The sequence below is a fragment of the Mustela nigripes genome, chromosome 17, assembly GCF_022355385.1.
Source record: "Mustela nigripes isolate SB6536 chromosome 17, MUSNIG.SB6536, whole genome shotgun sequence".
In the NCBI taxonomy this organism is placed as follows: domain Eukaryota; kingdom Metazoa; phylum Chordata; class Mammalia; order Carnivora; family Mustelidae; genus Mustela; species Mustela nigripes.
The window spans coordinates 4,157,707-4,183,452 of record NC_081573.1 but is presented as its reverse complement, the minus strand read 5'-3'; the positions used below and the strand labels follow the sequence as shown (position 1 = coordinate 4,183,452).

The 25,746-nt window shown below is 52.1% G+C and overlaps 2 protein-coding genes across 3 annotated transcripts; both read right to left on the bottom strand.

The window, feature by feature from the left end:
* Positions 1 to 1,796: 1,796 nt before the first annotated feature.
* Positions 1,797 to 6,064, bottom strand: KLK14 (kallikrein related peptidase 14). Its single transcript, XM_059382242.1, has 5 exons — positions 6,022 to 6,064; positions 4,977 to 5,148; positions 2,814 to 3,067; positions 2,539 to 2,675; positions 1,797 to 1,949 (listed from the first exon to the last, which is right to left on the bottom strand). Exons 1-5 carry the CDS (start codon positions 6,059 to 6,061, stop codon positions 1,797 to 1,799), a joined length of 756 nt encoding a protein of 251 aa, XP_059238225.1. The 5' UTR covers positions 6,062 to 6,064.
* Positions 6,065 to 17,412: 11,348 nt separating this feature from the next.
* CTU1 (cytosolic thiouridylase subunit 1) lies at positions 17,413 to 23,527 on the bottom strand. Of its 2 annotated transcripts, XM_059382205.1 has the most exons (4): positions 23,441 to 23,512; positions 20,560 to 20,620; positions 19,740 to 20,289; positions 17,413 to 18,112 (listed from the first exon to the last, which is right to left on the bottom strand). In XM_059382205.1, exons 3-4 carry the CDS (start codon positions 20,245 to 20,247, stop codon positions 17,538 to 17,540), a joined length of 1,083 nt encoding a protein of 360 aa, XP_059238188.1. In that variant the 5' UTR covers positions 20,248 to 20,289; positions 20,560 to 20,620; positions 23,441 to 23,512; the 3' UTR covers positions 17,413 to 17,537. The 2 variants fall into 2 exon arrangements, with proteins under 2 accessions (XP_059238188.1, XP_059238187.1); XM_059382204.1 differs by lacking the exon at positions 20,560 to 20,620 and having other exon boundaries at positions 23,441 to 23,527.
* Between the last annotated feature and the right edge of the window lie 2,219 nt (positions 23,528 to 25,746).

Sequence of the window (25,746 nt, the reverse complement as noted above, 5' to 3'; positions counted from 1 at the left end):
TCACTAGGCACAGCATTGGAAAGAGATGTGAAGAGCTCACTGTTACAGATGTAATACAATAGACAAATATAACTTCAAAGAATAAATATTAGTGAAAATAATTAGGAATTGATGAATGTTGAGTATTTATGGACCTTCTTTTTAATATTCATATTTAACTGTAAGTTCATATAATTTAATTTTTAATAATGGTTGTGTTTACCACCTGGCTCTCAAAATTCCTAAAGATTGGCCAATTGGCTCTTATGGGGGCTGGTATGAGCTGGTCCTGGCACTCTCTTCTTTACTTTACTTTTATTTTATTTTTTAAAGGTTTTATTTTTTTTAAGTAATCTCTACACCCAGCATGGGGGCTTGAACCTACAACCCCCAGATCAAGAGTTGTATGCTCCATAGACTGAGCCAGCCAGGTGCCCCTGTACTTTACTCTTAAATTATGTTTGTTGTTTCTTGTCTGTCACCTCCTGCTGGAGTCTAAGCTCAGTGAGGGGAAGCATTTATATTCATCTGGCTTGTTCAGAACTCAAATTCCAGAACTTAGAACAATGGCTGGTGTACTGTAGGGGCCCACAAAATCATCTTTGGTGAATATAAGAAAGAGAATGAGATCCCTAACACAATGGCTTCATGTAAATTAGAAGCAATAGCTTGTGATGAGGCATGTTTTGCAATGATGCATGGTATTCAGGGCCATTTGTGTTGGTGCCTGTGGGGAGGGAGGGTACTGGAGTCAGGGATGACAGATGAAATAAAGAAATAAAATGAGAGCAGGTCTCTGCCAGGACTTGAACTCCAGAGGGTGATTAACTCAACTCTCTTCACCTGAGATCTGATTGGAAAAAAGAGAACCTTTTTATATGCATAGGGTTTTCCAAGAAATGGAGTGAATCTTTGCCCTCCCTACCATGGACATCAGCAGTCCCTGCTCACAGGACCCAGAGCTGAGGCTCAGGGAGGGCAGTCTTGCTCAGGGTCAGGCTGCAAGACTGGGTGTTTCCTTCTACCACACCAGACACTGTGGCTGGGGAATGCCCTCAGAGAGCAACATGCACCCCACTCAGCCTTCGTCAGGAACACAGTTCCTGGCTGGGCACCATGAAGCCACTGTAGGCATATTCATAGGATGAAGTAAATGAACCAATGAATGAAATTTAGGATTCTTCAGTTTTTATTATTAGTTATCTGGTTTTATTTTTATTTAATTTATTTATTTCTTTTTATAGATTTTATTTATCTATTGACAGAGAGAGAGTGAGAGAGAGAGGACAAGCAGGGGGAGTGGCAGAGGAGCCTGATGTGGGGCCCTGTCCCAGGACCCTGGGATGTGACCTGAGCCAAAGGCAGATGCCTAACCAACTGAGCCACCCAGGCGCCCCTGTTTATCTGGTTTTTAGATACACTAAGAGTTTTGAAAAATGTGTTCTTTGGGGTATGGTGCAAGTTTTGTGCTTTCATGTTCCTATATCTGTACCTAAGGGTCCTTGAATGATGATATTGTGGGGGTGTGGAGAGAAATCCTGAAGGAACGTCTCTGGAAAGGAGAGTTCTGGGTCAGGAGTCCAGATCAAGAGGCTGGAGGCCAGGACTCCTGGGTCTGAGGGAGGAGGGGACTGGGGGTCAGGACTCTTGGGTCTGAGGGAGGAGGGGCTGGGGACTAGGACCCTGGGTCTGAGAGAAGGGGGCTGGGACTCTGGGTCTGAGGGAGGGGGGGGCGGGGGGCTGGGACCCCGGGGTCTTGGCGTAGAGAGAGCAATATCTGGGGAAGCAGATGCGCTGGTGTTCAGTTACACCAGCAATCATTTGCCCCGTATGGTTTTCCGGATCCAAGTTTGGTACTTGCACAGGTTGGTGTAGACTCCAGGATAGCCGGGAAGGGCGCAACGTTCCATCCCCCAGGACACAAGGCCCTGGAGCTGTCCTTTGCACACCAGGGGTCCCCCCGAATCACCCTAAAGGGGAGAGGCCGAAATGGAGACACCCATGGACAGATGGTCAGAGGCATGGGTGTGGAAAACCCAAGAGGCAAAGGTGAGGAAGGAGGTGGGCTGAGAGCCCTGGCAGGGCTCAGGAGATATCAGCCGGAAGCGTTGGGGTCACTGCCTTCCCTCTTCCCTGGTTCCTGCTGTCTCTGCCTCTTGGGGCTCACTATGCTGCTCTAGAAAACTGTAAGCTTCTTTATCTCCCCGTCTCTGGAGCCACCTCTCAGGGATGGGCTAAGGTCTCTAGAGTCCCTGAGCACAGATTTCCCAGTGCCCACATGAAATAACAACAATGAGAGCACCACTGCTTTCCATGCACTACCACCTCATTCCACCATCTCCCCTAAGAGGTGCTACCCCCACCTGACAGATTAGTAAACTCAGGCACAGGGGATTAGGTCTATTATCCAAGGGTGTAAAACTATCAGGCAGCCCAGCTGTTACTATCTCTCTCAGTCTATGGGAGGCCCCTGCTGATTTTCATGCTCCTGAGATCCTTTGAAACCCAAGTCCCAGCCCCAAACAATCCCCCTCCCCCAGCTCTCCTCCTGGGCCTCACCTGACAGGAGTCCTTCCCACCTTGGGGGACACCTGCACAGACCATGCCAGCAGTGATGGCTTGGGAATAAGCCCGCCGACACTCCTGATCCGAGGAGATGTTGATGTTCACACACTGCAGGGAGTTGGGGTAACTGACTGGGGGGCACAGAAAGGTTACAAGTGAGGGTTCTACCTTCCAGCAGGACCAGGAGTCTGGGGACTGACCTCCTCCTCCCTCAGACCAAGGAGTCCAGGCCCCCCAGTCCTTCCTTCCCAGGATGTGGGAGTACTCACCAATGGGGCTAGATGTGGTGCCCCAGCCTGACACATGGCAGGGGGTTCCTGGGCTTGCGCAGGAGCTGGTTATGGTGATGGGCCTCACTGCCCTCCCCAGCCGAACGGGCCGCTCCAGCTGCAGCAGCATCAGGTCGTTATTGTGAGTCCGGGAGTTGTATTGGGGGTGTGGCACCTGACGAACCACACGTAGCACCTGCTGGGTGGCCTCCCAGTTCTTCAGGTTATGCTTGCCCAGGGCTACGTGAAGGATCCTAGTCCATAAACCCCAAAAGTTGCACTGCTCAGGATCTGACCTGGAGACCCCTCCCCATCCTCTGGCCCCATACTCTTCCCTGGTGATGAATTTTCCACAAGTCTGAACTGCTTATGGAGCATTTGATGGACTGCTGTGCTCTTCTTTCCCACAAACTGTGCATTCTCTCTTGGGCCAATCCTACCATACACCTTTTCCTCTTTTGAGCTATGCTCTGCTTTCTGGCTTGGGTATAAGGTGATAATTGTGAGTTCTTGGCTCAGTGTTGGGTTCTAGGCTCTGAATTCCAAGTGAGAGTCTGGGCTATGGCTCTAGGCTCTAAATCAGGATTGAAATGCTGGACTAGGCTCCAGGGAGGCTCCATCCTGGTCCCAGCCTGGCCCCTGGGTTCTAGGTATTTTGAACGTTTGAGTCTAAGCTAGGATCTGGGCTTTCTAGATTGCTAATGGATCATGGCATACTTCCTAGATATGGGTGTGAGCTTCTGGTGTTAGGATAGGCTGTGGGTTCTATTTTGAGCTCTGCATTATGGTTTGAGTCTGGGTTCTAGAATGTTGATTTGAGCTCTTAGTCTTAGGTAGTCTCAATTCTAGATTTAGCAATGGATTCTGGACATGGATACAAGCTTCAGTTTCTAAGTTGCTAGGTTGAGTTCTGGGTTCCTGCTTAAGTTTTGGTTTTTGACCTGGGTTTTAGGCAATGGCTTGAGCTCTGTGTTTGAGCTTAGGGTCCTAAACATCAGTCTGAGTTCTTGATTCTTGGCTAGGCTTTGTTTCAGATGGAATTACAGTTATGGTCTGGACTCTCGCTTCTAGACTCTAGTCCGAGCCCTTGACCTCAGGTTGAGCTCTGGCTTCTAGATGGAGCTCCAGAAACTTTGGATCCAAGTTTCTAGATGTTGCCTTGCATTCTGAGCTTTGCATTCTAGATTCTGCACTAGGTTTGGGGCTCTGGGTTCTACATCAGACTTTAGTTTATGGCATTAGATCTGGTTTATAGGCACTGGGTGGGCTCTTTCTTGGATCTGGGTTCTATGTTTAGGTCTAGACTCTTGGAAGGGCTCTGAGTTCTGTATGGGGCTTCAGATTATGGTCTTCAGTTGAACACTAGGTTGAAGTTTGGGTTCCAGCTGCTAAAAAAGAAGCTGTAGACTAGATTCTGAATTAAAAATTGCCTCTAGAATAGGTTCTGGGTCTGTCTGTTCTACATTCTGAGCTAATGTTCTAGCTGTAAACAAGGTTCTGGATTTATGGCTAGACTGCAGGTCTGGACTAGACTTTGAATTCTAAGTTTTGAGAGGTGCCCTGAGTTACTAAATGTAGACCATGCCCTAGACTGAACCACCAATCTGGAATGGGCTCCTAATCTTAGTCTCTACGTAGAGCTTGGCCTCTAGATAGATCTCCAGATTATATTAAGTACTACTTTCTGTGTGGGACTCTACACTGGCCTTTGGGTTCTAAACTGTCAATCTGCTTTCAGAATCTAAACCGAGGGGCACCTGGGTGTCTCATTCAGTTGAGTGTCAGACTTGTGGTTTGGCTGGGATTGTGACCTCAGGGTGGTGGGATTGAGCTCCGCCTTCAGTCCTGCTCTCAGTTTAGAGTCTGCTAGAGATTCTGTCTCTCCCTCTGCCTTTCCCCCTGCTTGCTCTCTCTCTCTCTCTAAATAAATAAATAAACAAATAAAATCTTAAAAAAGAAAAAAAGAATCTAAACCGAGTTCAAGATTTATGGCTGGATTCCATATTCTGAGCTGTGTTGGTAATTCTAGGCTCTTATCCAGACCCAAACCAGGCCCCAGCTACTACATTAGGTGCAACACAATGCTTGGGTTTCTTAGCTGAGCTCTGGGGCTCTAGACTCTGGAATTCACTTGGCACAAGAGTGGGGGAGGGGATTACTCACGGGCGTGCACAGTGAGCAGCAGTGATGGCCCACTTGCCTGACAGGAGGGCCCCTCCACAGAGGAAACGACGAAAGGGACCTGCCAGTAGTGCTGCCTGCCATGGCTGGGAGTTCTGGACGCATGTGTAACCACCAATTATCTTGTTCTCATCCCTTTGGCTCTGTGCCATGGCTAGGAACAGGCAGGGGTGGGGTGGGGAAAGCAGATGACCAAATGCTCTTCACCTCCCAACTCTCTAGGACGTCTGGGACCCACAAATCCCTTTTTACAACCTACACCCTAAACCACCCATCTCTATCTGCCCACGCAGTATGAGATCTGTGAGATATGCCAAATGTCGGCCGTTATCGGCCAACACCTCCCCCCTTCATCTCCACAGTACAGCCCTTGATCCCATGGCCACCTCATCCAGGGCTCTGACATATCTACTATGATTTTATTCTCCCATAAGTAGTTTATATCATCACTTCTCATAACGTGTCACAGTTCCCCCCATTAACCTTTCTTGAACACACTCAAGGAGCTCCCTGTCCTTTTTCCAGCCTTCACACTCTATATGGCCCTCCCCAGGACCCACCGTCTTCCCACTGTCTTGCCCCACACCCACTCCATCTGCCAATCCTCACCCCGCCCCACCCTCCAACCCCCTACCATCACCCTTACTCCCATCACCACCAACAACATGCCATCTTTCCGTTAGTTTTGCAGCCTCCTTTTTTATTTATTTATTTATTTATTTATTTATTTATTTATTTATTGCAGCCTCCTTTTAAATAAAACCCAGACAGGACTGAACAGTTCTCCAGCAGTCCTCATTTATTCCTTCCCATCTCCTTCAACTCCGGTACCCTCATATCTCCTGATATCTCCACAACTCAGAACCCAGACCCCCTCCTAAAGGCTCCTCAGTCAAGACCCCCAAAACCACACCCATACCTTCTCACCAGGTCACCCCTGAGTACACTGGGTCCCTGAGAACCCTCCCCATCTCTTCTCAACATCTCCAGGAGACTGTCCTTACCTCAGACCCCACCGCTGTCTTACCTAGAGCCACGATCTGGAATGCTGTCAGCAGGAAGAACATTCTGGGGGCTGGGGGTTGGGTTCTGGCAAATGCAGAGAAGAAGTGAGAAAGAAGCAGGCTGCAAGAAAGCCAGAGTTTGAGGGACAGAGAGGACCTTACACAGAGACCAAGACCTTTGGAGACATGGATGTACCTCTGTGTGTGGAGGACGTGGCGGTGGTGTCTTGCCTCCCTGTCACTCCGTGGAGGCCTTTTATCCTGGTCTGGGCAACTGGCCCTGCCTCCTGCCCTTCTCCTGACATTTTTTTTTATAGCCCGGTTCCTATTCCAGGGCTCCCTGTCCTATCTCCTCCCTCCCCTCTCTGGCCAGAGAAGCAGCCACAACATTAATGAGAACCCGCCCAGTGATGGTGTTTAATCTGGGAGGAACCTCAGGAGGGGGGACCCCAGGGCAAGGTGGACAGGATGGGGGTCTCACGGGAAGGTGCTGGGAGGGGTGGGGGACAGAGACACAGAGAAGTCTGGGAAATGAAAGAGAAGTCACATATGACCCAGAGATAGGGTCAGAGAAACACAGGCCAGAGAGAGGAGTCAGAGGGAGAGAGACTAGGGAAAGATGGGGAAGGGGAAGGAAGATGAATGTAGAAACAGGGACAGAGGAGGCAGATTCGGGGAAAGACAAGGGAACAGGGGAAGCCCAGAAACAGGTTCATGGAGAGGGCAGAGTGGGAAAGCAGAGGGTAGTTGGGGTGGGGGGGGGGGACAGAGGAAAGAGGGCGGGGGGGGGGGGGGGGGGGGGTGGGGGGGGGGGGGGGGAACAGAGGAAAGGGGGGGGGGGGTGGGGGGCGGGAGGATGACAGGAATGGTGCAGACAAGTGCTGATACACTGTAGAGGAGGAAGAGGAAGATGAAGGACAAGGCAGAGGAGGGGGAGACAGGGAATGAAAGGTAACACAGGTGATGGGGACACAGACAGAGGAGACAGGCAAACATGGAAGGTGACAGTTGCCATGAGGAGGGAGGGAGAGGTGGGGCTGGGAACTGGCAGGAGACAGGACGGGCAGGAGGCACCTGGGACTGCCTTGTTCCCCTAGGCTTTTGTGGTTCTCACAGTCTTGGGAGTTTGGGGAGCAGGGGACCCAGCAGGGAGGAGGGGTTCAGTACAGAACTGGGGTCCTCCAGCTGAAGCTCTGCAGAGGGGCAGGGGCAGATTGGGGGACAGAGACAGAGAAGGAGACCCAGAGAGAGGAAGAGAGACAATGGTGAGGTGGAAGGGGCTCCAGGTGGCCAAGGAGGGGCTCTGAGTTCCAGGGACCCCTCCTAACTTGGGGCAAGGCCCACTCCCCTCAGCACCTCCCAGCCTCTTAAATTCCTTAATGACTGCAGTTTGTCCCTGGGCCTGAGCAGGGCACGGTGACTCAGGAGGCAACCTCTGCACTCTCCCTCTCCTGACACCCCAGCACCCCCCCCATCCCCCACCCAGACTGGCTCCCAAACCACTTTCCTCCCTCTCTGCCTGGTCTGCTGCTTAGCCCCTGTCTCTGTCCCTGGGGACTCACTCCGAGCATTTGAACCCACACGCCCACCTCCCTGTGTGCATTTCTGTTTCCTGTGATCTGGTTCTGAGGAACTGAAGGTGTCAGTTCTGGCTCTGGCAAACCAGAAGGGTAGGATGCTGAACAGAAGGGAAGACACCCCCTAGGGCACAGGGGGCCTGGGAGGGGCTGTCTGCACCTGGGGACCCTCATGGTGACACGGATGTACGCATGACATAACCTTCCATGGAAACACCATGCAGGGGCACCTGGGTGGCTCGGTTCAACTGCCTTTGGCTCAGGGCTCAGATCATGACCCCAGGACCACAGGGAGCCTGCTTCTCCCTCTCCCTGCCTGCTGCTTGCCCTGCTTGTACTCTCTCTCTCCATCAAATAAATAAATAAAAATCCTTAAAAAAAAAAAAAAGAAAGAAAGAAAAAAAGAAAGACCCATGCACACATGCACATAGGCAAACTTATGCACAGAGACCTGGAACTAGACCTTAAGAGTCTGGCTACTGGCCCTCGGGGATTTTCTGGGACTGATACAGCCTGCAGGAATTTATCTATGACAACATCGCCACTGGGGGAAGCTGAGAGGAGTCCATGGGATTCTATCATTTGAACAATTTCTTACAGTCTGTAAGTATTTCTTTTTATTTTTCTCTCCATAATTTATTTCAAAATAAACATCAACAAAACAGAATTTCCGGGTAAAGGGAGCTCACCCCCTCCATCTGAGCATAAACTTTGATTTGATGGACTCAGGGGGATCCTCTGCTGAATTGAGAGGCTCTGGTAAGCATGAGGTCTCCCTCTGCCTAAAAAGAAGGCTCTGAGGGGCACCTGGGTGGCTCGGTCGGCTGCGCACCTGTCTTCAGCTCAGGTCATGATCCTGGGGGTCCTGGGATGGAGCCCTGGGTCGGGCTCCGTTCTCGGTGTGGTCTGCAGTTTGCAAACCCTCTCCTGTTTGTGCTCTCCATCTACTGACACCCCAGGTGTCTCTTGACACTCCCTTTGCCCCTCTGCCTGTTCAGGATCTCTCTCTCTCTCTCTCTCTCTCTCTCAAATAATAAATAAAATCTTTAAAAATTTTTAAGTAGAATAAAAAGAAGGCTCTGCTTAAGCAGAAGCCTTTAGTGAACCCAAGAGAGCCCTAGCGAAAGGCTGGCCCATGCACCCCAAGTATGCTCCCCTCCTTCTCACTCCCCAGCCCAGCCCCCGTCCTTGCATGCTCCACCAGGTTACTCAGCACCCTCCTGCCAGAATCCAAAACCTGGGCCGCCTGCTCACCACTCCACCCACCACCTTAGCAGTGTTGTTGGCTCTGACATGGGTGTGCAAAAGATATTCAATGAGTGAATGAACGAATGAACAAACAGATGTCCGGAGTCCTTGCCTTCAAGTTGCTCATGGTCTGGTGGGAAAGGCCAATGGAGCAATAGGAAACTTGGTCCAGGGTGATGTGCCCGTGAAAAGGAATATGGAAGGGCCTGATGAAACCCCAGGAGTGGGGAAGGGTTCCCGAAGGGCGGGCTGTCTCAGCTGGGGCCTGTGGTGGATGAGTAGGAGTTCGCCAGGGGGTTGGAGGGAGTGTAGGGTAGTGGTGGGGCGGGGGAGAGGGGAAGGGCTTGAGTAAAGACCTCCCGGCAGGAGGATGGTGACAGAGCTCAGAGGGTTGGAGGGAAAAGTGGCCAGGAGAAGCAGAAGCTCAAGGGCGATTCTGAGCAGGGGAGAGAAGAACCCTTAGGATCCTTGGTGGAGACCTATTTCTGGAGCTCAGGAAGGCTGTTTGGTTAGAGACAGCGGCGGGGCGTTATTAGCTCAAGTGGCAATGGAAGCCAGAGTGCCTGCAGCCCATGTAGGGAGACTGTATCGAGCGAGAGGACCAGGGACATCTGCCCAGGACCCTAAGGAAGACCCGGGTTTAGGGGGCAGGGTGCTGAGAAGGAGCAAGGGGAGAGCTAGAAAGAAGGCCAGGAAAGGGTGGTGTTGGGAACGTTGAGATAGTTTTCCAGGAAGGAAGAGACTTGGGAGTGGGACCCAGTTGGTCATCGGGGAGACTGGAAGGTTTTCGTGGCTGGGGGGACGGGAGGGGGGGTGGGGGGGTTGGGGAGGAGGTGGTGAGTGAAGACAGCCCTTAGATGGGGCAGGTGCAAGAGGTGTGTAACCATCCCAGGTTGGTGAGGAGAGGGGAAGGACATAAATAGCTCCCATTTACTGAGGACTTGGCACAGCCAAGCGCTGTGCTATGTTCTTTTGTTTTTGTCCTTTAATGCTCAGAGCTTTTAAAAAATTGATTTGCGGGATGCCTGTCTAGCTCAGTTGGTGGAGTATGGAACTCTTGATCTCTGGGTAGTGAGTTTTGAGCCCCATGTTGGGTGTAGAGATTAATTAAAAATAAAATCTTTAAAAATAAAAAAAAAAAATTGAGGGCTGCCTGGGTGGCTCAGTCCGTTAAGCAGCTGGCTCTTGATTTCAGCTCAGGTCATGATCTCAGGGTCCTGGGATGAGCCCCACGGACCCGGCTCTGTGCTCAGCAGGGAGTCTGCTTGAGGATTCTGTCTCTCCCTCTCCCTCTCCCTCTGTCCCTCCCCTGCTCGCTCTCTCTCTCAAATAAATACACTTTTAAAAGAAATACAAAAATTTTTAAAAATTTGATTTTCTTTTTTATTGTGGTAAAATATACAGAACATAAAATTCACCACTTAAATAATTTCTAAGTGGACAGTTCAGTGGCCTGAGACCACATCCATCTCTGAAAGCTTCTGTCTTCCCCAGCCAGAGCTCTATCCCTGTTCAGCACTTCCTCCCCATCCCCTCACCCCAGCCCTGCCCTCCACGCCCCCACCTCCATCTGCTTTCCACCTCCATGGATGTGACCACTGGCATTCCCTTACGGAAGTGGAATCACTCTGTGACTGGTTTATTTCCCTGAGCACAACGTCCTCAAAGTTCATGTTGTCGCGTGTGTTAGAATTTCCTTCCTTTCTAAGATGGAATCATCTTTCATTGAACATTTTGTTTTACCAAGAATGCTCTCGTGGGGGTTCACGTCTTTCCTTCTTCCTCCCTCCCTGTCTCCCTCTCCCTCCTGCCTTCCTTAACTCTCCTTTCTTCCATTCAACAACACAGAGTACCTACTGTGCAGGAGTCACAGTTCTGAGCCCTGAGGATATAACCTTGAACCAGACAGAAATCCCTGCCCTGCTGAAGCTTACATCCTGGAAGTGGGGGCAACCAAGAGAAAGTTAAATAAGTCGTAAATAAGTACGACACATAATATTTCAATTTATCAGTGCTATGAAAAATAGTAAGAAAGTAGGGAGTGGAGTAGGGTCAAGGAAGGCCCAACTGAGGTGAACTTTGGGCAAAGATAAAAAGGTACTTGGGGATCTCCAGGGGAAGACTATTCCAGACAGAAGGAGCAACAGTGCAAAGGTCCTGAGGTGTGTCTGGGGACCAGTGAGGAGGTCAGCATGGCTGGAGCAGAGTGAGTCATGGAAATTGTGGACCCTATGGGATAGGTGCTATCTTGTCCCCATTTTACAGATGGAGAAACTGAAGCTGAGAGGAGGTGGCTGGTCCAGGGTCAGCCAGCTGGTCAGTGTAAGAGGAAGTATGCAAACTCCAGGACTATAGGAATCTCCAATCCACTACCAGAATCTTCTATTGTCTTCCAAGGTGATTTGAGAGTCAATTCCATTTATACACGGATTTGGGTATCCAACTTAGTTTTAGCACATTTTTCATAAATTAACTCACCAAACCCTTCCCATGGTTTCGTGAGAAGGACACTCTTATTATCATCAATGTACAGATGAGGAAGAGAAGTTGCCCGCCCAAGTTTACACAACGCTGAGTGGTGGCCCCGTGATTCTATGATTTGAACCCAGGCGGAGAGCTCTTAAAAACCACAGGGAATGAGATGCCCAAGAACAAAGGGGCAGATGGTGCAACTGCCAGAGTGGTGGGATTAGCTCCAGACAGGAGGAAAGACGCCTCTTCCATTGTTCCAGGAAGGAAGGAGGAAAGGGCGGGTGAGGTTTCAGGTGGGGTGTGGGTCCTGTGGCAGGAAGAGGAGGGAGGGCCCTTGGGTTGGCTTCTGTTTCCTCCGGGAAGATTGATGCCAGCTCACCTCAAGGGGCATCTGGGCGGGTGGGGTTGGGGTGGTGAGGGCGGCGGAGAAGGTGCCCAGGTGAAGCTGGCAGTCAAGAATTTAAAGGGGCATCATTTGAGCAGTTGGACGATTTTGTTATTTTTCTCCAGCAAAGAGGCACGTGTAGGACTGAGTGATGGTGGGAGGAATGCTAAGACAAGGGAGTTGAGGACTCTAGGTTGGGGAAGGGGTGGACTGTGGGGTGTAGGAAGTGCAGACAGAGGGGCTTGGCAGAGGCTGCATGAGGGGGTCAGGGTGCCTTTGAGCCGGAAGAACAGGTACAGCAGAGCCACCCACAGCTCTGGGAGCACGGGAGGCTGTGGTCAGGGAGTGGGATGTGGGTTTTGTGGCTTCAGAGGTGGAGACTTTCTGGATGGAGATAGGGGCCAGGGTGCTGCCCTGGGAATGGGTGACGGGGGAAGTTGTCCCAGACCACATTTAGGCTGGGGGTGGGGTGCGGTTGCTGCAAAACCAGGGGGTTCTCTCTCTTCAACACTCCTGACCTTGTTGTCAGGGAATGCCCGTCTCCGTCTTCACTAAAAATAAACATCAGGCAGGTTGCCAAAGACCACGTAAACATCATCATGTTTAATCCCCACAGCAGCTTTATGAAGCTTAGATACTCTTACTAGCACTGTGTTACAGGGGAGGAAGTGGGATCTCAGACAAAAGTCACTCGTGCAATGGCATAGCGAGGCTTGGGACCTGGCTCATCCAACTGTTAAACGCCATGCTGCTCTGCCTTCAGATCTGGTTGTGTGCCATTGAGGGCAGGAAGTCCTCTGCTGGATCCCCAGCCCCTGGGACAGCCCAGCATACAATGAATGCTTGTGGAATGAGCACACAGACCCTCACCTCCGCCTTGTTGGGCCCCTGACCAGCTCTTGGCAATTTTTCTAGTACCTCCATGTGCCACATCTCTCTTCATCCCCCCATTGGCCTTGTGTAGTGCACACATAATCGCTCCCATTCTATAGATGGAGAAAACCCAGAGAAATGAGGTTAGTTGCCCAACTTTGCATGGTGAGCAAGGGGCGCAGCTGGGATTCAAACCTCAGCCAGTCTGACTCGATGCCCCTCTGCTGCTGATCTCACATGTCTGATTACCCAAACTTTCTGGGTAATCTCTCAGATGTCTCTGACTCAGCACCTGTATCTGCTACGTGCCAGGCAGCCTCTGTATGCACACCTGGGCACCCTTGATGCCAGGTCAACAGGCAGCAAACATTTCTGCCCCACCTCCCTCCATCTTTATTATCTCCCACTTATTTCTGTTTAAAAAGTGGGAGAAGATGGGTCCACCCCCACCATCCCCCTGGTCTTCCCCTTGTTGGTAAATGACACTATCCTTTTCCCTGTTGCTCAGGTCAAAAGCCGGGAGTGGTCCTGGATCCCTCCCTCACTCCCACCTCCCACTTTGGCAATTCCTGTCACCTTAGCGCCAAAATAGTCGTGGAATCCACCCTCTTCCCTCCTGTCTTACCAAGCCACATTTATCTCTCACCCGGACAAGTACAGCAGCCTAACTAGTCTCACTGCTTCCACATTTGACCCCTGTTCCCACTTTCCCCCCACCCTGCCAAGTCCAAGTCCAAGCAGCCAACATGTTCCTAAAGTATAAAACAGCATCATGTTACAACCTGCTTAAAACCCATCCATGATTCTCTACTGCAAATGGAATAAAATCCAAATGCCTCCAAGGCATTCTGTCTGGCTTGTCCATCTCTCCAAGCTCATCACTCCATCATGCACCATGCCTCAGCTCCCTTGGACGTCCTTGATTTTCTCCGCATGGTAGTCGTTTTCCCAAAATAGGGTCTTTGTCTTTGCTGTTTCCTTTGCCTGAGACACCCTTCCTGCCACTGTGCCTATGATCACCTTGTCTGGAACAGACATTACCCTCTAGTTTCTACCTCAGCCCCTTCTTGGTTTCCTTTGTATGCTTTATTTCAATCTATAATTGCTTTATGTGTTTGCTTCCTTGTTTATTGTCTTTTTTGTTTTCTCTCTCTATGGCATTTATTACCATCAGATGTCCCTCACATCTTATTTACTTGCTTTCTTTTGGATTCTGTCTTCCATAACTTGAGTGTCATCTCTGACAGGGCAGGGGGTTTTGGCTTCCTTATCTGATCTGTGCCCTGGCACAAAGCAGGTACACAGTAAACATTTGTGGAATGAAGTAACATCTCTCTCACTTGAAACTGAGGCTTCATGAGGGCTGGAACCTTGTCTTGCAGGTTCACTGCTGAATCCCCTGAGACGAGTCTGCTACCTGACATGCAGTGAGGTGCTCTATAAACAGGCCCAAGGAGTGAGATTATCTCAAAGCCTCCTCTTCTCCAGGATCTCTGCTTCTACCAAAAAATCCACTTGCCTCCAGAATTCCCGACTCCCTCCAGATATCTGCTTCCTTCCAGAATCTCTGTACCCAATGCTTCTACCTCTTCAGACCTGACCCTAGACTCCAATTACCCAGGCTTGGGAGAGCACACACAGGGGGAAATGGGAAAGCCCATCTTTCTGAGACTGGGCTTTGAATCCCTAAGGGAAAGAAAGCTTCCAACTCTGGGGGATGAGGTTTCCGCATCATCAGCCTTGATCCTTTCACCAGATCCACAGCCATATGCAACAAGACTGAAGGATCCCTTGTGTTTATGTGGGGGCTGCAGTTTGCAAGGCCGAAGACCACAGCGAAAGTCCCACTCCATGATGATGACTAGGGCTCCCGTCTCAGCAACATCCCTACTCCACCCTCCGTGCTTACTATGGCTTTCTCCCTCAGCAAAAGACTGTCCCGTGTTTACTATGGCCATCTGCCTGAGTGGCAAACATCTTTATTTCTGTTCAGTCTGTTTAGGACGGACTTCTCTTGTACTGGGGTTCATGTGGGAGCTCTTACGCTTACAAAACACAGCCTAGAGTTTAGTAGGATTCCCAGCCCTTGGTGAGTGCTTCCTAAATAGCCCTCATATCCATTCCCACCATCCCACTCCCTTGCTGCTGCTCTGTTTTGGCTTCTCCCTGCAGTCTTCCTGGACATGGCCCCAGAAGGAGTTTTCTGGTACTCAGAGCTAGTCCTGTCTGCTCCGAACCCTTCCTAGGGCTGGTGTTAGCCCCAGCAGACAGCCCTCAGTGTGCAGCAGCTTTTCACTCTTCTCAGGGGCCCAGACTCCTGGGCTAGCTCCCCACCAGCCATCTTACCCTGGGAGCAGCCATTCCACACAGGTTCTAGGTGCTTCCTTACCTGCAGACCTCTGTACCTGCTGTTCTCTCAGCCTTGTCTCCCTCTCATTGCTTTCTGGTGCTCTCCCCCCCTCCCCCCTTAAGATTTTATTTATTTGAGAGAGTAAGAAAGAGAAAGAGCAGAGGGAGGAGCAGACTCCCTGCTAAGGCAGGGAGCCCAGTGTGGGGCTCCATCCCAGGACTCCGGGATCATGACCTCAGTTGATCCCGAGACTCTGGGATCATGACTTGAGTCAAAGGCAGACACTTAACCCACTGAGCCCTCCAGGTGCCCCACCTTGTGCTCATTCTTACTCACCTTCTGGGGCCCGGTTGAAACACTATGTCCTTCAGAAGGCATTCTATGACGCCCCATGCTGAGCTGGGCACCCCACCTCTGGGCTTCCCTGTGTCCTTGCTAACTCCCTAGTGTGGCATGTATCCCTCTGTGTCCATGCTTGCCTTCCCCACCAGATGGGGAGCCCATTGAGGGCAGGGACTGGAGCTGACTCAGCTGTTTCCCCACTGCTCCACGCAGGGCCTGGCCTCTGGGAGGCACCTGCAAAATGTTTGCTGTGTGAATAAAGGGATGATCATTATCACTCCTCTGCTCAAAACTCTGGCTTCTGTCTCAAAACCGAAGCTGAGCCTAAACCATCTGGTCCCTTTTAGCTCTCTCCTCCATTCCCCCTCCACCACTCTCCCGTTCCTCAGCGAGCAAGGCTCTTCCCACAAATCTGCAGAGCTCGCTGCCTCACCTTGAATAGGTCTTTGCTCAGTTATCACCTTCTCCTCAAGGCCTTCCTATCCAGCCCTCAGCTTTGTGCCTCTCAGCCTATCGATTACCGATGCTGTGTCTGGACCAGCCCTTGCAGTTCTCAGGTTTGCAAGATGCCCTCAACAATAACCATCAGGAAAGTTGAAAAAAAAAAAAAAAAGTTTTTTTCTTTTTTTTTAAACTGGAGGCCATACAGCAACGTCACAATGGAGGGTGGGTGCACGAGTCTCTGGGGTTCTGCTTTTATTGGGGTCTGGGGGGTTAGCTAGGGTTTCACAGGATTACTCTTCATGAATTTAAAACATGAGTGGGGAATTTAAAGCGTGGGAAGAGTAAAAACAAGCTGCAGGGTGATTTTGATTTATAGGAATCAACTAAGATCTCTAAAACAAAGAAGCCTGGGGGACGGGGAAGGCGGCCTGGCTCTTTATCTAGTCGTGTGGCTGGCAGTCTGTTTGCTGAGATAGCCATCTTTGAAGTGGATGCCTTGGCAAGCAAAACCTATGTCAAGCACTTGCATTACAAAAAAGAGAAAACCCAACCGTCAGGGCTTACACTACACCTACTTAAAGGTTGGCCTGTTTCCATCCCCTGATTTATTACCATCTGACATACTGTGTATTCAACTTATTTTTCTCCTCGCTTTTTTGGCCTCTCCCATTTGGGCAGGTGATTGTTCACTGCGGTCACGGCTAAAGTGCTCAATAAATATTTCCGGAGTGAAGAAATGCATGAACGCATAGGTCTTGAGGTCAAGGAAGGTTTCCAGTGGGGCCTTAATATTTCTGCTAGATCGTACCTCTCGCCCTTGGCCCCTGGTTCAGACCAGGGAGACCAGGGAGTCGGTGGCGGCGGAGAGCAGAGCTCCCACCTGGACAGCGGAGAGAGACCTTTGCCAACAATGGCCACCTGATGTACAGGTGTGGGTACAGTGACCTCTTGTGGCCAAAGCCTAGGATAGCATCTTCCCAGCTCCTATGTGGGGCCCCAGGTCTCAAGTGAGGTCTGAACAGTGGTTGAATCTGAATGGAGACCGGCTTAAGTGTAACACACACACTGTATTTCAAAGGCTTAGTACAAAAAAAAAAATACTGTAAAATATCACAGTTTTAAAATAACAAGATAAAACTGTAATATCTGGGGTATTTAGGTCAAATATGTTTATTTGGGTCAAGTAAAATATATTATTAAAAGATCACCTGTTCCCCTGCCCTTTAAAAAATATGGCTCTTAGAAAACTTAAAGTTAACATTTGACGCACATTATATTTCTGTAGCGTAGTGCTGAACCACAGGCAAAATCTAAACACCCACCGACCACCTGGTGTGGAGGGACAAACTCCAGCGCGGCGACCTCAGGCCAGTCACCCAGCCCCAGGCTGCAGTCCCCGAGACTGTGGTGCGGATGAAATCAGATGGGGCAGCGCCCGCAGTGTGTAGAGCGCTCAGAGAAGCATCCTGATTTCCAGGCAGGAGAGAGCCCATGGAGAGAAGCGATTTTGCTTATCCCGATACCGGCAAATATGTCACATAGTAGGTTCTGAAGAAGGGTTAGGACTCTCCTGAGCATGCCCAGAACCGGGCAGAGTACTAGGCAAGCAATCCCCCTATTCCTATTGGCTCCAGAAAGGAAAGTTGTTGAATTCTCTCCTGGTCTCCAGCCCCTCCTCCCTCAGACCCTAGAGTTCTTGCCTCAGTTCCCCCCTCCCCTCCTCCCTCAGACCTCCGAGTCCTGGCCCCCAGCCCCCCAGGCCCTCCTCCCTCAGACCCAGGAGTCCAGGCCTCTAGCCTCTCCTCCCTTCTGCAGGGTCACCGGTGGCAGGGCCCAGGCGGAGAGGGTTTATTCGCAGCGCTCCTTACAGGCTGCCCCGCACTCCCCGGCGGCGGGGCCCGGCGCAGACCGGGGGTCGCTGGGCGGCGGGGGCGGCGGCCCTGGCGGTCCCTCCTCGTCGCGCCCCCCGCGGCCCTTGCCGATGGCCAGGCGGGGCCGGCCGCGCTGCAGGCCGTCCAGGAGGGCGCAGGCCTGGCAGAGCGAGCGGCTGGCCAGCGCCCCGCAGCGGGAGCAGGCGCCGGGCGGCGGGGGCCGCGCGGCCGGGGCCAGGGCCAGGCGCTCCGCCGAGTGCACCAGGTCCAGCGCCACCGACGGCCGCGCCGCCTCCAGGAGCTTCAGTAGGTCGCGCGCGTGGCCGCGGAAGGCCTCGGGCGCGTAGACGCACTCCTCGGAGAAGTAGTCTAGGCGGCGGAAGTGCGCGTACAGCACCACCTCCTTCTGCGAGGCCAGCTGCAGGGGGCGGCAGCGCGGCAGGGCGCCCCCCTCGCCGCGCGAGCCCAGGCCCCCGCCCCGGGCCAGCCGCCCCGCGTCGCCCCGCAGGAAGTTCATGAGCACGGTCTCGGCCATGTCGTCGGCGTTGTGGCCTGGGGGAGAGAGGGGGAGCAGGTGAGGCGGAGGCGCCACCGTGGGGCAGCGGTGACCCAGCCAGACGGGGAGGGGCCTGGAGAGCTGCGCGGCGTGTGCGATCGGGCCATGGAGACCCCATCCCAAGGACCCAGAGAGAGACGGTGATGTGGAAAGTGGCAGAGTGGGTGACCGGGCCATGGAGACCTCACACCCAAGACACTATGCGGCAGCCAGGACTCAGAGAGATGCAGAAGGGGTGTGGGGAGCAGCAGGGAAGGGCCAGACAGGACCACGGAGGCCCCTGGGCTCCATGGGCCAGCCAGGTGGAGGCTGGAGGTGGTCACTGTGAGAAACAAGAGGGGAACACACACGGGCTCCCAGGGGGCAACTTGGGGTGCTATTAGCCACCCTCTTATTACCAACCAGGCCCTGTGCTAGCTGCCTTTTCACGAAGGTAGTAAAAGTGCTTTGTGCTACAAATATTATTTCAGTCTCAGAAGTGTGTTTCCCATTGCACAGAAGTCAAAATGACATTAAACAGCAGAGATTCTCAAGTGAGTCTTGAGCCTCTGGGAATGCAGATTACTGCATTTAGAAAGACCAGGAAGGAGGTAAGGGAAGATTTACACAACAATCGCCATAAAAAACACAAGCTAAATCTCTACTAATTTGCATCTTGTTATCTTAAATGTGAGTCTGTATAACACAGATAGTAAAACACTGGTCTTCTCAGGGCTTTTCCAATAGGCCATACTAACCCTCCTCAGGGCCTTTGCATAAGCTGTTTCCTCTGCTCAGAACCCAACCCCTCTGTCCACCCTCCACTGCTTACTTGAATGGCCTTCAGGTCTTGCCTCACTCTGGAAATGCTTTCTAACCCCTACTTTTCTCCTTCCACAGGGTGTTCCTGCTATAAACTGGCAAAGTCTGTGCGATTTTCCTTAGTAGAGCTTCTCAGGTTTTAAATATGCATGTGAGAGAAGAGCAGGCACAGAGACTGTCTTGTGTGACATTTGCGTACGGTCTACTATTTTCCAGTCTCTGGTCTAAGCGCCTCACACGTAAGTCATCTAATGCCCAACAACCCTGGGACCTGGATATTATTAATAACCCCATTTTACAGAGGAGGTAACTGAGGCTAGGTATTGCTCTGGGCTACCTGGCTTTGTAGCCTATTGTGTACCTGGTACACAATAAATGGTCAAGAATCACATGTGGAAGTAATGACGGGGAGAGGGTAAGGGTTATCAAAGAGGAGAGGCCGACAGAGAAAAGCAGTTCAAGGACTGGGGCGCTTCAGAATACAGTTGGCTTCTGATGGGCGGTACCACTTCACTGGCCTCCTTTTGTGAAAGCGGACACAAAGAGTGTCATTTTTTAAAAGGCAGGGTACCACAGCCCACGGGAGTACCCCTCCGCCCCTCTAGCTGCCAGTGTGACGGCAGTAACTCAAAAGCTTGCCGTGACAATATCCCGGCCCGCGAGCTATGCCCGTGTGCCTTCAGCGAGCACGCATATCCGCTTCTCCTTGTGGACATCCTCCACCCGGGGGCACCCACAGCATCTCCCCACCAGATCTCGGGCCCGTGCGCAGCCCCCTTTAGGTGCCGGCCCTCGCCCCTCCGCTGCCGTGCCTGCGCTCACCTGTGACGATGTGTGTGGCTCCCACGAGGCGCGCCCCTTCCTCCAGCGCGCGGCGCCGCAGCACCCCGCAGAAGGTGCAGCAGGCGCGGCTGCGGCCGGTGCCGGCCATGCTGCGGGCCACAGCGTCCATCGTCCAGCCCTCGAAGAGGTCTGCATAGGCCACGACGGTGAGCGGGAGGTCCCAGCGCGCGGCCTGGCGCCGCACGGCAGCCAGCGCCGCGTCCCGGTAGCCGCCGATGCCCTCATCCACCGCCACCAGGCGCAGCGAGACGCCCAGGCGCGGCGCTAGTTCGCGCAGCACGTGCGCTAGCACCGTGGAGTCCTTGCCGCCGGAGGCGCCCACGGCCACCACGGCGCCAGGTGGCAGCAGGCTGCCCGCCAGCACCGTGTGCAGCACCTCGGCCTCGAAGGCGGTGCAGAAGCAGGGCCCGCACAGCGCTTGGCCGGAGCGCGGGCGGCGGAGGGCTGCGCGGGCCGCGTGGCAAGAGAAGCACTGCGGGGCGGGCATCGCGGGGCTGGTTCCGGGTGGGCGTGGAGGAGCTGGCTTCTCCTGGTCAGGGAGACAGGGGAGGTGGGTTACATGTGGATGCTGGCTTGCAGGGTCGTTGCCTCCAGGGAGGCTGCCAGCTAGCTCTCCTGCCCAAATTGATCCAGGGCCAGGTATGTGCGGGTCTGGCTTCAGGAGGCTTCTAATGCACCCCATTGTGCACCAAGTGGAGAAGGAGCCTTAAAGAGCTGGTATGGGGTCGGCAATGGTGGTGGTGGTGGGGTTGATGGATAGGGGAAGACAAGCAAGTTACACTCAGAATTAGGTTGTTACCTGTTGGGGCGGATGGGGTCTGCATATTAAGCAGCAGTGTCAGTCTCCAGGGAGGCCATCCCTGTTAGAGCAGGAATCAGAGGGACAGGGTGGAGACCTTTGACCTGGACCCCCAGGTCTTTTTAGAGAGCCTGGAAGAGGTTAGCAACTCTGAGGATACAGGAGGGTTGGGGGATTGCAGCTCTGTTTTGTGGGACAAGGGAGAAATGGGAAAGACCAACTGGATTTCACTTTGGGCGGGGGGATACTGTCTCCAGGAGTGAGCCCCCATAGCATCCTATGCAGGGCAGGGTGATCACCAACTCCAGGGAGACACAGAGGCAGCATCGATCACATCTCCACGGGCACCAACTGGGGCTGATTCTGTTTCCTAGGCAGGGTGAATGGGCCTCCAGGATTGGACTCAATTTTGCTCCAGTGTCAGAATCTCCCACAAGTTTCTGTGGACTTACAAACAGGAACTGGCCCATCCTTGGCCCCCTTCTGTCCCCCTCCTCCTACCTCATCCCTCCCCAGCAGAAACTCCGATCCTCCAGCCACACCCTCCTTGGTGCCACATGCCTGGTAAACCCATAAATATCCACCAGGCTCAGTACCCCCTCCCCAAGCCACCACTGCCTTCAGCCTGGCCTGGTACAGGAGCCTCCGAGCAGGTCCCCCTGCTTCAAGGATTTGCCACAATATGTGGAGTGACCTTATGTGACACTTTGTTTACTGTCTGTGACTTCCTGAGGCAGGGCCCATGCCATTCAGATGTCTAATAGGCATCTCAAAACCCAGATTCCTGATTCTTCCTCCCACACTTGCTTCTCCTGCAGTAAAGAGCAGCCGAGCCTTTCACCTGCTCAGGCCAGAAGCCTCCGGATCCGGGACCCCGGCCTGCTCTTCTTCCACTACTCTTCTCACTTTCCCCGTGGGTGACTCCAAATTGCAATGTCGAGTCACAGCTGTTCCTCCACATGTCCCACCGATGCCCCAGAGACATCCTCAGACCCCAAACCCCAAATGCCCACATGGAAGACAAGTAAATCCCGTCTGACTATAGCTTCCGCACAGATCCAGAAGCCAACACTTCTTGTCATCTGTGTGGCGGCCACCCTAGCCTGAGCCACTGTCTCTTCTCACTTTGGGAAAAGCCAGTGGCCTCTGAGGCTCTCTGGGATCTGGCTCTCTTCTTCTCGGACCTCATCTCCCCCTCCTCGCTCACGCTGGTCTGTATTCTCAAATGCTCCAGGACACAACCTCCCACAAGGTCTTCGCACTGGCTCTTCCCTCTGCTCGGAGTACTTTTCCCTGTCTCTGGGCCAGCAAGTAGCCCTCAGGAGCCATCAGCCGTGCCCATCAGGTGCATCTGTCCCAGCTGAGCAACAGCCCCTTGCAATTTTTTTTCCCTTTTGACTTTTGACTGGATCCTCCCTCTGCTTTCTGCAGAGTCTCCAGTCTCTTTTGGAGAGTCCCCTTCATGGTCCTCAGGTCCTTCCCAGCCCAGTCTCCCTGTAGGTGACTCTGATTTCTGATGTCCATCTGTCTGGTCCTCCAAATGCCCCACTGAGGATCCCGGTTAGGCTATCTCTCAGATCCCAAGTACCCACATTGGCCAGACTCCAATACCCCCCACCCCAAGGCAGAAATCTGTTCTTGCCCAGCCGTTGCCCGGCTCCTGACAGCACCATCACTTCCCACCCAGCTCCTCCACAGGACAGAACATCACATCACCTTGGATTCATCCCTCCTCTTGCACTAAATCTACAGTTACCCAGTTCTGGGAGTCTGTCTCATGGCAGGTGTTGAGTCTGTGGAGCTTGTCAGAGCCTCATAGGCCATGATATGGAATCTGAATTTTATTCACAGAGGGTTTTGAGCAGAAAAGGGATATGATCTGACCTAAGTTTTTGAAGAATGCCATTGACTGCTGTGTGGGGAACATACTTGAGGGGGCGAGAGCAGAGGCAGGGAGGCCAGGGAGGAGGCTATGGTAATAGCCAATGCGAGTCACAGGTGGCCCGGTGGGCATGGTGGCAGTGGGAGTGGGAAGGAAGGGTGGGACTCCAGACCTGTTTTGAAGGTAGAGTCCATAGGACTTGCTCAAGACCTGGATTATGGTGGAGGCTCAGCTGATGAGAAAAGATGAATGGAGACGATGTGGAGGTTTTGGTCAGAACCCTCAGGAGGATGATGGGGCCATTTTGTCAGGAGGGCCACCAGGAATTCCAACCGGGCAGTCTCAGGTTTGAAATGCCCATTAAGCATCTTCCTGTGGAAGATTTTATGGATCCAGCCTGGGTCAGGCGCCCCCTCCAGGCTCAGAGAGCCCGTAGTATGCCTCCATCCCCTCCCGACCGCGACTCTACCTGTCTGTGGCAGACCTGACCCTTTGGGGCACTGAAGGGAGAGATTAGGTCTGCCTCATCCACCACCGTCTCTGTCCTCCCCCAACCCCTCGCTCACATTGGGCTTGGCACAGTGCCGCGCTCGATAAATAAATGTAGAATATGGGATTATAAATGCCCCCAGAAGACACGCGGACCCCAGGGATGCTTCTGGACTGCAGCTTTGTCAGACGGATCATAGTGTGTGGCATCTTTCTACCAGAACAGACGTTCGAGGACACACTAGGGGCCTCCTGGTTGTACCCGATGCTGTGGAGATGGGCAGGGAGATGGTGGAAACCCCACCTGCGGGAAGGGATGTGTGGATAAGAGACCGGATGGACCACCATGTCCAACATGGGGATCCTGGCCAGAAGGCCTCTGGGACGGACACAGGAGTTAGGGAATCACGGGGGCTACTGTCACCACTCCCCGAGCCTCACAACTTCACATGCCATCGCAGTTTAGAGCAGGGGCCCATGGGCCCATCCGCTGCAGGAGGAACAACTTACCTGGACTCAACGCGGTACCAGGACGTCCAAACGGCCCCACACGCGGAAGTCTCTCACGGAAGTGGCTCCGGAGACTACGACTCCCAGAAGGCTTTGGGGGCTGTCTTGCCTACTGCTCCCAGAACCCCATGCGGCAACTCCTACGTACCTGAGGCTACTGGGCTTGCTGGGCCTACCACTCCCAGCAACTCTTGCGGCCTCTTCTACCGCTTGCTAGCGAGTACCGCCCGGTTTCCTTTATGTTCGTGCGTAGGGCTTGGGACTCCGCAACGCTGCGAGGTTTTTTGGTTTTGGGTTTTTCTGGTTGCTGTTGGTTGTGGGATTTTTTTTTTTTTTTTTTTTTTTTTTTTTTTTTTCCTGTAGCAGCGCGCTGTTACTGACACCGTGCAGGGCACTCGCAATACGAAGCAGCGGTTTGCGGATTACCCGCTTTTGTGGGATTATTATAGGCTCTATTAAAATTTTTAGAAAGATTTATTTGTCAGGGAGAGAGACCACAAGCAGGGGCAGTGGCAGGGAGAGGAAGAGGGAGAGGGAGAAACAGGCTCCCTGCTGAGCAAGGAGTCAGAGCTCGAGTGGATCGCAGGACCCCGGGGATCATGACTTGAGCCAAAGGCAGATGTTTAACCGCATGAACCACCCAGGCGCCCCTTACTATGGGGTTTATTTATTTAATCAATCATAGGCTTTAAAAGGTATTGTAGAGCATTGATTTCTACCCTCTGAGGTGGCATTGCAGGAGGGAATTGAAGGTGGGAGCTCAGTAGCTGCTCACCAGAGTGAAAGGAGGAGGTAGCGCATGCGCAGAGCAGAGTCCGAGGTTGGGGGCTCGCAGTGGGTCTCTGCTTGCCCTGTGCAGGTGGTAATGGTGCGCATAAGCATGTCGAATGGGGAGAGGGAGCAGTGTGTGTGAGCCGAGGTCTGTGTGCATGCTTAACGTGTTAGTGATTTGGTGGTGGTAGTGGTGCATGTGTGTGTCTGGGGCGGGGAGGGTTGTCTCTGGACTTGGTTCCTGTCTTTGGAAAGTGGGTGAAATTGAGATCCACAGAGCAGATTCCCCCCAGTGGACCGGGTAGTACCGAGGAGGTGGAGCTGAGGGTGGAGAGCAGATAAGAAAGAACTTGGCCAGACCAGGAGACCCAAGAGACTCTGACTTCCGAGACTGAGGGATTCAAAGGCTCAGACCCCAGAAACCCAGTAGTACCTAGGGCCAGTCATGGAGACTCAAGAGTTCTATTAACGCAGGGGCCTGGAGACCCAGACCCTCTAGACTGTGACTATTGAGAAATTCCACTAAAGATTATACCCAACAAAAGTGCATATTCATATCAAAGACATGTTTGTAGCCGCACTCTTTTTATAATATTTCCAGACTGGAAATAACCCAAATACCGTCTAATGTAGGAGGTTCCTGTAGTGTATGGCATATGCACACAATGAAATTCTTTCACCAGTGAAAATAAATGAATTGCTGTTGTGTGTGTGAGTGACTCTTACAATAAATGCTAAGCACAAGAAGCCAGACACTGGAAGAGCCCAACTGCATAAAAATAAAAAACAGAGAAAACTAATCAGTAATGATAGTCATTATAGTGGTTACTTTTCTAGGGTGGGGGCAGTGTCTAGGAATGGGTGTTGGTGGGGCTTCTTTATCTAGGTGGTTGTTCCAAGAATGTCATCATCATATGAAAATTGATCAACCTTATCTTTATAATCTGAATGGTTTTCTCTATGTATGTTTCTCTTCAATGTCTTTTGCTTCAAGAACAACATAAGGGAAGGGGTGTCTGGGTGGATCAGTGGGTTAAAGCCTCTGCCTTTGGCTCAGGTCATGATCTCGGGGTCCTGGGATCGAGCCCCGAATCGGGCTCTTTGCTCAGCAGGGAGCCTGCTTCCCCCCTCTCTTTCTCTGCCTCTCTGCCTACTTGTGATCTCTGTATGTCAAATAAATAAATAAAATCCTTATATTAAAAAAAAAAAAAAGAACAACATAAGGGAAGGGGTGCCTGGACGGCTCAGTGGGTTAAGCATGGGACTCTTGGTTTCAGCTCAGGTCATGATCCCATGGGTCTGTGGGATGGAGGCCCACCATGTTGGCCTCTGTGCTCAGCAGGGAGTCTTCTTGAAAGATTCTCATCCTCTCTCTAAAAATAAATCAATATTTTTTAATAAAAATTTTTATTTTTTGTTATTTTTAGTAACAATGTAAGTGGATATTTCACTCAAATATATGCAAATTAATTTAAAAATTCAGATGACATATAAAAATTATAAGAAAAATATAATTTACTGAAATGGTCTCAAGA